Source organism: Oculina patagonica, chromosome 13 (genome assembly GCF_052425735.1).
Source record: "Oculina patagonica isolate OP01 chromosome 13, crgOcupat, whole genome shotgun sequence".
In the NCBI taxonomy this organism is placed as follows: domain Eukaryota; kingdom Metazoa; phylum Cnidaria; class Anthozoa; order Scleractinia; family Oculinidae; genus Oculina; species Oculina patagonica.
In genome coordinates, this window is record NC_135770.1 from 33,179,046 (window position 1) to 33,193,943 (window position 14,898).

The 14,898-nt window shown below is 38.4% G+C and overlaps 1 protein-coding gene across 1 annotated transcript; it reads right to left on the reverse strand.

The window, feature by feature from the left end:
• Window positions 1-804: 804 nt before the first annotated feature.
• Window positions 805-4,808, reverse strand: LOC144635605 (uncharacterized). The gene is made up of 2 exons (XM_078494695.1): window positions 4,793-4,808; window positions 805-3,262 (listed from the first exon to the last, which is right to left on the reverse strand). Exons 1-2 carry the CDS (start codon window positions 4,806-4,808, stop codon window positions 1,677-1,679), a joined length of 1,602 nt encoding a protein of 533 aa, XP_078350821.1. The 3' UTR covers window positions 805-1,676.
• Window positions 4,809-14,898: the final 10,090 nt, after the last annotated feature.

Genomic DNA, 14,898 nt, shown 5'->3' on the forward strand with positions numbered 1-14,898 from the left:
ATCAATATTTCAATAAGACCGCACTGGCGAACGGCCGATGTAGAGCTAGAGACTGGCGCGAGGACCGTCAAGGAAAGAGTTTTAATCCAGGATACTGTCATTCTGTGCACGCGAACAAGTGGCTCTGGGGACAAATGATTTGATTGGCGGGATTTTAAGAAAAGGGGTTTCAATAATTATAAAGCAATCAAATCAACCGTTTGAAATTCTCGTATAACAAACGGATTTTAAAACAGTTCCTTTTTGTTAAAAACCAGCCAATCAAATCGTGTGTCCCCAGAGCCACTTACTTCTCGTGCACAGGCTCCTCCGGCTAAGAGGAACAAGCGGCTCTAGGGACGAGAATGGGATACTGTCTTTCACTCCGTCAAACCTGTACTTTGTCGGCGTGAAATAGATGTTTAGTCAAAAATCGGAAACAGACAAACTGCATTAGGATAAGGTGGTTAAGCGAGGCATCAATCAACTTCTCAAAAATGACAATAACAAAGAAGAACTGAACTGCAAAAGAAAAGTGTAGAAACTTTATTTACATGCAGTTAGTAAGGCCCCGTCCACAGTGAACCGGATAAATTTGAAAACGCATCCTGTTTTACCCGGATAAGCCAACCGTCCACTCTGAAACGGCGTTTTCGGTCACCGAAAACGGTACTTTTCAAACACGCTCTCCAAAGTCGTTAGATTTGAAAACGCTGGCTAGGTGGTGTAGTGTGGACGGCGAAAACGGGCGAAACCGGGACTTTTTAAAAACGCTGACGTCAAAAAGTCATGTGTTCTCGGTCAAAACAAAAGGTTTGTCATGCGTTGTAACCCAACGTGTGATGAAGCGTGTCGTTTTCAAATTTACCCGGGTTTATGTGGACGGAAAATATTTTACACGGCCTTTTTCAAATTTCTCCGTTTTCAAATTTACCCGGGTTAATGTGGACGGGACCTAAATATCAAACATCACAAATCCACCTACAAGCATTTGCAAACAGCTGAAGTCGAACCGATAGCCTTCTGTATACAGGTTAGTTGCAGGCTCTACCAATCAGCTACAGGAAACTTGTGAGAGTATTGTGACAAACATTCCGCACAAATACCTTCAAGTAAATAAGTTCATTAACTTATTTTTATAAAACATTTAGGATTTTAAACACCTTTTGATAGTCTAAAAATGTTCTACCCGAATATAAACACGGAAATGGGAAAACTATTTTTCAAAGCTTGGCACAGGTATATAAATCTGCATACACCATCGTGTTCAAACATAAAAAAATCAAAGCCACGTATGTAAGCGAAATTTGGTAAACAAGGAATACTCGCCTGAGGCTAGTAATTTCTTAATCTCATATCAATCAATCTCATACCCAGAGTCTTCATTCCCTTCGACCAGCGGTGGTGAAAAGAATAATCATGGAAAGTTCGTGGAAGTCCGAAAATATATATCGGACTTCCGGCTGAATTGCGCATGCCTAACTGCCGAAAAATGGGGCTCTTTGGTGTTTTACTTTCGGGCACTTATATTGGTTATGGAACCAACCAAAATCAATCCTGCAACGGAACTCTCGAGATTCGCTCGTTTCGTCAAGTTTGCTTAGTAAGCAGCGAAGACTCGAGGTACCACTGAGATTGCTTCTTTATTAACATGAAGCTTGTTTATCTCTAAAAAATATGTTGATTGTTTTTGCTGTTTATCGATCTTTTTCCACGATTGGCTCATTGGGTAGTGTTATTGTGGGCCATTGGTTCGAATTCTTGTCGGAATTCTCGTTTTTCTTTTCAATTTCCTCTTCAAGTTTGACAGCATTATTAAACAGTGAATCTTTCTCTAGCGGTGGTAAACTTATTCTTGATTTTTTGGCTTCATGGAGAGCCGTGAACATGCTTGACCTTCTGCTCTGCTTTATTTGTCTAAATTTAAGTTCCAAATAATTACTTTCTTGTTCTTCGTCTTCGCTGTCTGCTAAATCATCAAATTTATTGCCATGTGAATGTAACTCTGTCGCACCTGGCATGTGTATTATAGAGCACATAGTTTTTGTCTCTACCCAGCATTCCCCGGTAGCTGCTATCCGGGGAACTGGATTTGTTCCATGCCAGTCTTCCCCTGTAGCTTGCGCTAAGGCCATTTCACGGAGAGCGGTGAAAAGGCTCACAGCACTACCATTCTCATTTCTGGAGACTTTCTTTCTACGCTTGAAACACTTTGCTAATCTTTCCTTGCTCGATTGCGAAGAACCATTTTCCACCGCAGAAATTGACTCCAAACACTTCTCGCCCGTTACCTGGGCAACGGCGTCTTTAACCCTAGTGCGTTTGGCGCTCACTGTGAATATCAACACGCACGCTATGATTTCACTGCAACGCGACAGAGTCTGAAACGCCCACCACGGCCACGCGTCCACGTATTGGACATTTGAATAAACACCAAACACGCCAAATGCCGAATAAACAATGATCGCACACAGAATGTAGTTTGCAACGCCCGAAGCGTAAATGAGATAAATGTAAATTTTGTCGGCTGTCTCTTTTGGATTTTTGTGGCTAAAAAGCTGCTTATCCAGTTTATATCCGAGAACAAAGTTTAAAGTTCCAAGGACGCTACCCCACGTGACAAAAAACAACTGACAGAATAATAACATGGCTTTTGCTTCGACGTAATCAGCAACCACGCAATCTGTAGTGATGACAAGCACAAAATGAAAACATATGATTATTATATTAGTGCTTAATTTTTGCAGCTTAGGCGGTGCAACGGAGATTTTTGCAGTCTCGATCAGAGCTAAAATCACCAGGCAGTCGGAAGCTGTCAAACATGGGCCAGCAAGGGACCAAACGACACGCATAGCCGCCGTGTTGTGTATAATGCCCCCTTGGTGATATGGGTCCAAGTACATGACAAAGGCCCTAGTGAACCCGAAAACAGCCACCAAAGCGTTGAGGCTTACGCTTAAGTATTTTCCTTGAAGGCCGTCATAAATATTGGCGATGACGTAAAACCCAGCGTACAGACCGATGCAGAGACATATTGTTGCGAAGAGATAGACATGTAGTCCCCAGGCCCATTGCCAAATCTCATACGCCTCCTCCCAACGTGGCCCAGGTTCGGGCCAGTTTTCAGGTGTGGGCTCAGTTTCCGCTTTGGCGTTCGATTTGTTCTCAGGCACAGAAGTGTGTTCTGCGGCGGCGTCATTTTTACTTCCGGGTTCACCTTCTGGTTTTGATTCGCTTTCCGGTTCTGATTCAGGCTCGGCTCTAGGCTTTCTCTGGGCTCGCTCTGTCAAGAATGGACATATGTTAACTAAAATTAAAACTCATTCCCTAATTAAATGTTTTTGCGATGCAGCAGCTGGTGAGAGTGATATTCGAATCATCTTACGACGTTGGCAGTCTTAAACTAAAATTTTCTTGAAATATATCTTAGACCCGGGCCAAACGTCGAACTTCACATGACTCGAACCTAATGCAAATGACCAAAAACAATAGATTTTGCTCATTTGCATTAGGTTCGACTCATGTGACGTTCGATGTTTGGCCCGGGCCTTAATTAGCAAATTACGCTTGTGTTTAATTCATCGATACATGTATAACGATATAAAAGGTAGCTATATAGTCTAATTAAAGTAATTGCATTGTACAAAAGGTACTCAGGCCAAATTTGCCCACGACGCCGAGCTCTTCCCGGTTTCTGTCGAAGGAAGCGATTTGGAATATTGCTACTTCCCCTGGATGGGATGCTTGTTCAACGGATGTTATCACTTAGCTTTTTGTCAGGTTTCCATGGCAGTTCGTCAGTACAGTAATAAGCTAGTTTACAGGTGCGCCACGAAATAAAAATATAAATAGACAAATAAAGACTTCTTTTGTTTTGCGCTGATTCACTATGACTACCATGCATGAATTACGTAATGGCAATTATTTTACTGGTTAGTTGCATGAACACACCTGAACACCTATTGTATTTTGTCAGGTTAGGTCATAGGCGTACGGGCTGGGGGGGGCAGGGGGGGGCTGCAGCCCCCCCAAATTTTGGGCAACTCAGATTTTTTGGGCAGCAAGAGAAATTTGGGCAAAGCCAGTTTTTAAAGAAGATGTTTAAGATGAAGTTTTTAAAGAAATCAGTTTTTATATTATTTTTCGAAGAGACAAATATTTTACATTTTAACTTGAAGTGGGCGTGGTAAAGCCAGTTAAATTCACACGAGACAGTGGTTGCCTAGCACATGATGAGTTTCTGTTTGTTAGTGAAGGGCATCATATGCCTATATATTTGTCGTATTTTTTTTATTTTGTTGGGCACTGTACCGTAAATATCTATCACAGTGAAACATGATAAAGAAAGCTTTTCCCGCGTTGCTAAATTTTACAAAATCGACGGCGAGTTTCTGGAAGCCGAGCAGAAAATGTACCCAAAGTTTTCGTTGTGTGCGCAACAACTTGTCAGTAACATCACACTTATTAACATTGAAAGGGTATACGCCAACTCTGTAGTCAACAATGAAATGGATCGTATCATTGATATCTTCGGCCGTCGAAATGGCAGAGACAGCTTGGCTATTTCTTTAACGTGTTTTATAAGCTCATGTGATAGATTCATATGTAAGAATATTTTTACTTCATCTTTTCGACTGTTTCGAAAAAACTTGGCAATTTGCAAAAATTTTTGGGCAAATGGTTCACCGCCCCCCCTGGCAAAAAATTGCCCGTACGCCTATGAGTTAGGTGCACGGTCAACCCCCAAAGTAGCGAACAAAAACTTATAACAAAGAACTTTGCCGGGCTTCATAACCATTTCCCCTCTATTAACCATGTTTGTAACGCATAACGGTTGAGTTGAAAATGAATAGTTAATGAGAACAAACCTCTATCGAGTGACGTTACGCTGAACCATTCTTTAATGGGTATCTTAGGTGCAAATGGTGTAGTTCCACTTGGTCTGGAATTGACTTCACAGCAAAGAAATAAAATCTGAAGTGAGAGTTCAAAAGAAAACAGTCTGAAAAATGCAATGTCATTTTATATTTTGAAGTTGAAGTCGCTTTTTAAAGCGTTCAAAATCAATTTAGATAAAAAAAAACCTTAAAAGAATAGTTTTTTAAGGTAGAAAATGTCCAAAGGGACCTGTAGCAGAGACAACAATATTGCTGGCCTTTGAATCGGTTTACGAAAACCCTCAGTTAATAGTTCCCACAATAAAATGTTGCGTTAAAACTCATCGAGCGCGCCAGTTTACGGCAGACGATTTTTTAACACAACAATGTTGCCTTAAGCTGGTTCTCATATGATCGCCCCGATCGTTTCTATCGTATCGATCGTTTGCAAATACTGAGGCGATTGTAGGCGATCGAAGCGATTGGAAGCGATCGGGGGTTCTCATATGATCGTTTCGATCGCCTGGTATGAGCAAAGACCTACGAAAAACAATCATTTATTATAAGCCCTAGATCCAACCCAGTGGCAGCCTTCAATGAAAGATCAAAACTCGTGGCTTCCTGTCTTCTCAAATATTGCAGTTTTACGGCAAAGAAGGGAAATAGAAGCTAGAAGGATAGAACACCGGCGATCCAAGCGATCGCGATCGTCCCAATCGCCGCAGACGTTAGCGATTGTCTGTGTATGTTCTTATTTAATCGTTCTGATCGTAAGAAAACTTTTTGAAGTGACAGGGGCGATAAAAACGATCGGGGCGAATATATGAGAACCAGTCTTACAGCAGACGATTTTTTAACGCAACAATAATGCCTTAAGGTGATGTTACATAAGACGATTTTTAACTTAACATTGTTTGCAAAAATCAATATCATTTGACATGGTGTGATCGACACTCTTTAACGTATCATTTTGTTGGGGTAACTTGTTACGAGTTATGAAACTACCTTCAAAAGTCTCAAACATTTTTGTACGATTTTTTAACGTTTATGCGGTAAAAATCGATTAATGTAGTAGATGTGAATTGGATTCTAACTTAAAGGTGGTGTTAATGTTCGGATGCCGGCAATTCATATCCTATTGGACCAGCAGAATGCATCTTATCAAATACAAAAAGCTGTGCTCAAGAAGTTATAGAGATATAAACATTCAGTGGTCTGCATGAGATGATTAGATATAAATAAGGAAAAAACTAACGGTGTTAACGTACGGGGGAAGAGGAAAGATGTAAATTTCTGGCGGTGTTAACAGCCAAAAAGAAGCAGCTGAAAGATGACTAAAAACACCTTTATGTGGTTTAGCGTCCACAGACAGAGAAGAGAACCTTACCAGTAACGAAACCAAAGTTAATTTCCTCTTGTTCAACTCCATTTTCCAGTAACCACGTGGCTTTATTCAAGAATCTAAAATTAATATGAAAAAATATATTAATCAGGTGTATAATACAAGGGATGAAGTTAAGACGACAAACGAAATATTTAGCTCGAAGCAACTAAGGTTACGTTTTTTCGACAAGTGAACTAAGTTAAAAATAAAATTAAGGAATCTGTTGAGTTTTTTGTACATTAATGCCTACCTTTCTTTATTAAAGAACCACTGAGCCCTGCAAAACTAACATATAGCTAGTACTTGCTTTGGACCGCTTCGCTTAACATGCGGCGACTTATATATTAGCCCAGAAATGATCGTCCAGTTTAAAGGCAATTTGAATAATACATGCCTCTTGTTTTAATTTCTCCGTTGAATTGCAAATTCACCATAATAAGCGGAGCGCTTTTAAGTAGAAAAAAACAAATATTGATCATGCATGAAAGACTTCTACTTCAATAGAAATATGCCATATTTACAAAGAATACTGCTTTTAATAACCTGTTATAACTTGGAAAATTGAAGTTTTAAAATTGGACGTTTGATTTTCAGTGTAAATAGAGTTGCTTCAGTTTTAGGCCTCCTTTCATTTCGTTAGAAACCATTAATAAAATATTGGGAAGAAAACTAAATAAAAACTTTTCACAAGGAAGGAAGTTACTCATTTTAATTAAAGAAAGCCAATAAGGCAATCGAAACCCAATGTAAATTTTTTAAACACTGAAAAAAAAGAAATGAACTTTTGTAGCCTGCATAATGTACAGAGTAAATTCCAGGAAGTTAAACGATCTTTAATAAAAGGTAATAAACGTAAGAAAAATTCATTCTGTGTTTTATGCCCAATTGTTGAAGTGTTTTGGTTGAAATGGCGAATAACCGCGTTATATATTGGTCATGGGTTACCAATAGCACACGAAAAAAACTAAACACCCTAAAGTTGAAAACAGCTTTACTCAATTGACTCTCAATTATAGAAAACAAGTAATATTAATATGTGAACCGGCTTCATAATATTATGAATATTATGAAGCCGGTTTACATAAAGAAAATTTCGTTGCAGAATATTAAGAACAAGTAGTAAAAACATAGTTCATTATTTCCTTTAAAATTTTACACTCATTATTCTGAGTAAAGGAAACTAATTTTTGCAGAAGCCATGTTTCTTAGGTTTGTGTTTGCATACAACACCAAGCAGCATAAAGGCTGGTTCTCATATAATCGCCCCAATCGTTTCTATCGCCTCTGTAACTTCAAAAAGTTTTCTTGCGATCGGGGCGATTATATGAGAACATTACACAGACGATCGCTAACGTCTGCGGCGATCACGATCGCTTGGATCGCCCGTGTTCTATCAGCAATAACTGAGAAGATAGGAGGCCACGCGTTTTGCTCTTTCAATGAAGGCTGCTATTGTGTTGGGTCTAGGACTAAAAGGATTGTTTTTCGTTAGTCTTCGCCCATATCAGGCTATCGGGACGATCATAAAAGAAACCTTGATCGCTTACAATCGCTTCGATCGCCTACGATCGTCTCCGTTTTTGCAAACGATCGATGCGATAGAAACGATCAGGGCGACCATATGGGAACCAGGCTTAAGACATGAGGCTCTGCATGAGGTATTAAGCCAGAATGATCGCAGAAGGATTTGCGCTTATTATTTCCGTTATTTTCGGAAAGTAAAACACCAGGTGCATGGAAGTCCGTCTGCATTCAGGCTATATAGAGTATCGACTGACAACAATACATCAAATGATGCACTTTGACAGTTCTACCAAAATAAAATGAAAAGGCAGTAAAATGTGACGGTTCAATTCCCTAGCCATTAGTTGGGGAAAAGTTAGTAGAGGGGACTGGTTAGGAAACCCGGCAAACTTTAGCCTCCTACGCAGACGTTCTAAGGGCTCGTCACGCGTTTCTCCCCCACGAACGTCTGCTCAACTGAGCTGCCACTTCCGTTTGCCGGCGGTCAGCCAATCACAGCTTACCTTCCAATCTATGAAACGCGTGACGAGCCCTAAGAACGTCTGCGTAGGAGGCTAGGCAAACTTCAAAGGGCCAACTCTCTTTGTTATGGTTTTGGCCTGGTCACGTGATAGCGACCGTGCATCAACATCACAGAGCGCGGGTCGAGGGCGCAATAGCGAAGCACGCGAGGTCTAAAAATAGAATGCAAATTAATATAGCCCCCACGAGGCTCAGAAAACATCAGCGTGTTCTGAGAGAAATAAAAGGAATCTAGGCAAAGTTTTCGCTCTATTTAAGTGTTTAAGGAACACCGGCGCGCCTGTTTTAGAAAGTGTTGTAGGAAAATCGTCCGCCATTTCGGTTTGTTTGTCTAAAAGTCTTGTCTGAGTCGTGACGTCATTTGCGCGCTTCGCTATTGTTTGGCCCTTTGAAGTTTGCCGGGTTTCATAACTAGTCCCCTCTACTAACTATGGTTGCGGATTTTTTTGTATGTACCGGATGCAAATGAAGTCATATTGTTTTACCTTTGTTTGTGATTCTTTTTATTTGGGGGAAGTATTGTTTCTTATCATTTATTTCTTTTGTTTTGGGCCATCTGTGTCCGGTACTTGCTGAAGGAAACGATTAGCAGTGTTAAACAGCTTTCTGCTACCTGTCTGGAGTGATAAGCCCAAGTTAGAGAAGAGAGTTGAAAATACGACGCGCATGCAGCGGAATATTTTTGACGTAATTCGAGGTGTTTGGATAGCCGATGAAACACTGTCTCATGTTACGTTTGATATATCTTCTCAGTCGAAACAAAAAACTACGGAGTAAAGGGAGAAATAAATTCGGAAAAATCTATGTTAATTAAGACCCGGTATCCAAAACGCCTTTACGGTTATGATTTTGTTTGTATAACTTGATAAATTATTAATGACCTGGAGAAGTTATGGTACACCACTGCTTAAAAACTAAGGTTCACGCAGCTTCAACTCAACTAGTACTGAGTTACGTGGAACTTGACAAGGCATCAAATGGCACTGAACTAAAAATCAACAGCGGAGCTTACAATATGATTCTGACGCCGGTATTCGATAAATTACTAGATCAGTTGTTAATCTACAACATGCATGTATACTCGCGCAACGAAAAATGACGAAAAGAGGTACTTTTCCGGAAAAGGCAGGTTATAATAGCTTTGATGTCAAGTCATTTAGTGACATATGGAACAGGTCGCCATTTCGGTAGTGAACTACGCAAGCGACACGAACCCCTCTTCGTTCAGGTTTTAAGCGTAATTACAGTTGTTTTCCGAAGTAATAAATCTGTGTCTCAAAAAGACTCCAAGCCGAGACGATGGCTAACCTAATAAGCTAAGTATCACCCCAACGAAAACATCGATATACGATACGCAACATTTATACCTACCCCTCATCAAAACAAGTGGCACCGATATCAGAGATCACTTCATTGAGTTATATACATGTTATTTCTTTTATTGGAAAAAAGTCTGAAAATATTTGGCCAAATCAAATTTGCGTGCTACAATAAGGCAATTTAAATTTTCATAAAACAACAAGGGAAAGGAAGTCAACATTGGCTGATCCTTCAGATTCACTTGGTGGCCTCGCAGTTTTACCTTACATCAAAGGCTTACTGAACCCCTCGAGACTCTAAAAACAATGGAATCCAACTACAAGCAGACCCCTAAGACATACAAAGAGTTTGTTTCCCCGAGAAGACCACCGGCGGAACTAAACAAATGTCGTCTATAAGATACCATGCGCCGACTGTCTGTGGAGTATACGGCGAGACGGGAAGATGTTTAAAAACAAGGAAAAAAGAACATATTAGAAACACAAACCTTTAAAAAAAAGGCTCTAACATCGCTTCACATCTGGTTGAACGACCATCCATCGACTTTGACAGTGGCGCGTGATTGATAAGGGAAACTTTCGCGTTAGAAAAACTTGAATCCTGGTAGTCGAAAGCTCGTTTTTAATCATATTTTTAACCAGAGATCGCATTTTAATATTTTACAATACAAACTGTAAGAAAACCATATAGTAAGATTTTTGTATATTCTTGTATTCTATCGTTCTCCGATCTGGAATAACAATAAAGAGTTTTCTTCTATAACTTGCCGCCTGTCTCCAAATAAGAACCTTAAATTATGCAAACGACACTGTCTCAAGCTTTGACGAAGGCAACTGAAGGTTGCCAAAAATTTGGTTTTAAAAGTTTTTTATAAGACCAATTTCATAGTTTTAGATCAGATTCAAAATAGTTTTAATTGAAACGCAGAAGACGTACCTCAGTTAGTAGGGGTTTGAAACTTACGAGTAGATGAACAACCACTAAAAACACTATGAAGACCACATCTTATGCAGTAAGTTCCTTGATGGTTGCGAGCTTATCTGCTAGTTGGCAGACAACTACTATGCCAAGCCGATCGTATTTGAACTTAATAAGTAGCAATTAGTCGTGTTTATGATTGGACGACATTCACGACGCACTCAAATCATTTGTTTAAAGTAATTATCAAAGCTTTTATCAGCAATTCGGACCCATGAAACACGCATCTCCACATGCCTAACAGAATTTTTGCTTTGTCGCTGAATTACAAGACATCGATTTTTTTCAAGAGAAACTTTATGGCGTCTCAAGAAATCAATGCGTATCAACTAGAAAATACCGTGCCAGTAGAACTTTTAATTTAAAAGCAATAAATTTTCTTTAACATAAGACGTGTGAAGGGATTAGTAAGCACAAAACGAGGACGATTTACTGGCAAATGTTTATTAAAAGAAATTGAATTTGTTATCTTGTAATAAAAAATGGAATGGTATCCGATATATTTCTGATAAGATGTGAAAAAAGTAAGATTTTTCGATTTAACATAAAATTTGAATCTTAAGGATTTTAATTGGTCCCAAAAATTTTCATAAATGAATGTTATACCTGTTTACTTTTTTAAGAAGCACATGGCAGTGACATTAACTAATGTTCATCCCTGTTCATCTCACTAATTGGTAAAATGCAAGTGAAAATTCTATACAACAATAAAAGTCATGCCAAGGCAAGTAAAAATCGTTTTTACTGATCAGTCCACGTGAAGTCCAGATCACGCTTGCAAAAGACAATTTTAAAACTTATTTGATCTTCGTTTGTTTGCCCCTGTTACGAGAAACCAAAAGCAGTGAAACATTCTTGGAGAAGAAAAGAAATTAACAAATTTCCTGGCAGCTGTGGCTTAAACCACCCACGTTTTCCCTAGGTAATTAGGTCGAAGTAAGTCATAGAGACTAACCTGAGCCCAAGGTTGGTATATTTTTATTCAGACTACAGGAGTTGCCAAGAAGCATTCGGTATCAACATGCAGCTTGACTCTTGCCTTTTGAAATTCAAGACGCCAGCTCGTACAAAACCCAATATGTTTAGTCTGCCGGTTGGCTTTTAGCACAGCAAACTTTAATTTTGAAACTGAAGTGTACAAGAATAATATTTAAGATATCAGTCTACGATCGAAGGTGTCTACTGGCCGCCATGTTTAGTTTATAGTGAGCATGCACTTCTCAGTTAATTGCGAAACGTTCGTTTGCCGAAAACCTTGTCATGGCCAACTCTCTGTCCTTAAAATCACCACTTATTAGTTTTCACACATACCAAGGCAATTCCTGGGAGGCTTGATTTGAAATAAGGTTTCGAGTCTGAAATAAAGTAGAAAAAATTGAATATTTTGGACTGCGCGCGGCACACCTCCCCAAATTTTTGGGGAGACCCCCGGGAAATATTGATTACGTCATTGCGAAGCATCTGGAGACCTTTCCAAGGTTTCTGACGTCATAAATCTTTGTTGAGGTCATACAGTTGCAATGTTTACTTCAATATTAAAGGATTCATCTTTTCAGCTGAGGATTTCAGTGAACAAAGTTGCGTCTTCATTACAAGAATAGACTAGACAACTTGTATTGTTAACAACAAGGACTTTTTAACTCTATTAATCAAAATATGTAAATTACTTTCAAGAAATGTAAGATATTTTTAACAACGCCTACACAAGCACTTCGTCCAGTTAATGGTATTGCTACCTTTTATGAAAGGACAATTAACGGGGCTTTGTCACGGATTTGACCAGATTTTTTAACAGCCAAAATTTATATTTGTGTCGCAGGAAACCTAAAAATAATACAGTGGAACCTCGATTTAACGAACCTCTATATAGCGAAGTCCTCGATATAACGAACGGTATTCTTTGCCCCAGTAATAGTAAAACAAATGGAAAAGAACCTCGGTATAACGAAACCTCGTTATTAGCGAACATATTTTGCCAGTCCCATGGCCCTTCGTTATATCGAGGTTCCACTGTAGTCCATTTTTATTTAAAAAAAATGCTATATTAGAGCACTAAAACTGTTAACGAGCATCTTTGGCTGCAGATGGCTCGGATGGAAACGGATTGCAATTTGAAAAATTAAGGCTTAAACCGTTTTCATGTTGTTTCCGAGCGCCTACAAAAATTCGATATTTATAGCCGTAGATTGATTTCTACCCGAAAATTAAGGTTATATCTTCCTTTAGATGTTCAAAGTTTATGTTTATTTAGAGATAAGGTACCTACCACTGATTTCAAAACAGTTTAGACCAAAGATCTGCGAAATCCCCGTGACGTAGATCATTTAATGGTATTGCTACCTTTTATGAAAGAACACTTAAATTTCGAAAGTCTGACAGTTCCTGAGTAGGGACTTAGTTACACTATTGGCAAGTTACGTTGCGTTTGACAGGTCCAAATCAACATGGTGTCAGAAAAATGAATTCAAAGCCGTAATGGTTGTCAGTTGTTTATCTCCTCGGAATAACGAGCTCTTCGGAAATCAGTTTTTGCAATTCTTAGTTACGTTTGAGTTATTAATAATAAAACCTCAAGCCTGATTCACCAAAATCGCAAATCACGGAGTGATTAAATGAAGACTGAACACTGATAACAATCTTTCATTTCAGAGACGTGTGTCGAAAGCCTTCTATATTTTTTTTTTTTCTACCTTTCCTATTTTTTTTTAATCAATCTTGTAAAGTTTTGTGTATAAAGCACAAACGAGTCAGACGAGTACCCGGTGACGGTGCTGTGGTCTAAATTTTTTCTTTTTTTTAAATTTTTTAAAAAGTTTTTTTTTTTTTTTTTTTTTTTTTTTATTTTTTATATTTATATTAAAAAAATAAAAAAAAAAAATTAAATGTTTTAAAAAAAAAAAAAAAAAAAAAAAAAAAAAAAACAAAACTACAACCACAGCTAAAAGTTCTAAAGGCAGCTTACCGTACTCTAATATACGAGTGATCTAGAGATCCGCCATTTACCAGGTCTCAGTTGCATAATCATTGCTTTAAAGCCCAAGATTCGCGAGGCTTATAAGGAGGTATCTCTCTCTAGTAAAACTCGTGAACTCCTTTCGTCTTTAAACTCCTTCTTTCTGGACTCAATCCTAGGGCTGCCTAAATCAACTGCTCTCAACCGACCGCGACAGTTTGACAGACATATTTGTACTTGATATTGCCCTTATGTACACGGGAGATTGAAGTCTTTTATCCACAAAACGAATGACTTATTCCTTATCTCGATAATCAAGAATAAAAGCAGCCTTTTTAAGGTTTCAAAATGACAATCTTATCTCAGGACAACTATCGCGAGTTTTAATTTTGTGGCAAGATTTTCACGAGACAAAATGATGCAACAATTAATTTTACTGATGTACATAATATTCGGCTGCACACTAATTACTAATGCTTCTTGTTAATAAAAAAAAGAGAAACATTTACCCAGTTTGATATGGCTGAGTAAATTTTAAAACTCAATTTTCAGCGTGTATACTTTGCGACCACCTGCGTCAAGGTCTTAACAGTTATATATTTCGTTCGCTTATCATTACTAAAACATGCACACTTCATTACTTTTGGCGTGCTTGTTTTTCATTACGCCACAATTCTGTGGTCGTTTTCCAATACACCAAAATTATTTTTTCACCGACAGCGAGACATAAACTCACCTTTTTTCCTGTTTTTAGCCTTTTTGGTTTGTTGCAATCCAGCGAGATATATTCGGCAAACGAACTGGTGCCAAAATTATAAGTCAATGTACAAACACAATAAAAAGAAGTCTTGTTACTTAGACATCAGAAAATTTTTAATAACAATGGCTCTTAAAAGCTTTGTGCGACTTTCATCATTAGTTTTCTGCCAATAACAATACTCTATTTGCTAAATGGCAGTTAATACAAAGTGAGCTAGGAAATCCAACGCCTGTTATCAAGACACATAGCTAAATCAGTTTCGATGTTCCGAAGTTTCGAACTATGTTTCAAAAAAAAGTAATTCTCAACTAATCCATTTTTAAAACTTCAAAACAAAGGCAACATTTGCTGCAGAGAGCTTTCGAGCTAGGCCAGTTAATAAAGCTGCTAATTACATCGATTTTGTGTTTAATTTTTGTCCAGATCGCAAACAAAGGCGAAGCTTTTAAGGTTAAACAACCATTAATTCAGTGGCATTTACTTTGATTCAGCAGGGAATTTAAAGGAACAATTCTGCAATAATAGATCAATTATGTAGCCGTAAATTCAAAATGTTCTCGCTGAGTAAGGTGTTCGAGTAAAAACAAAACACAATGACGGG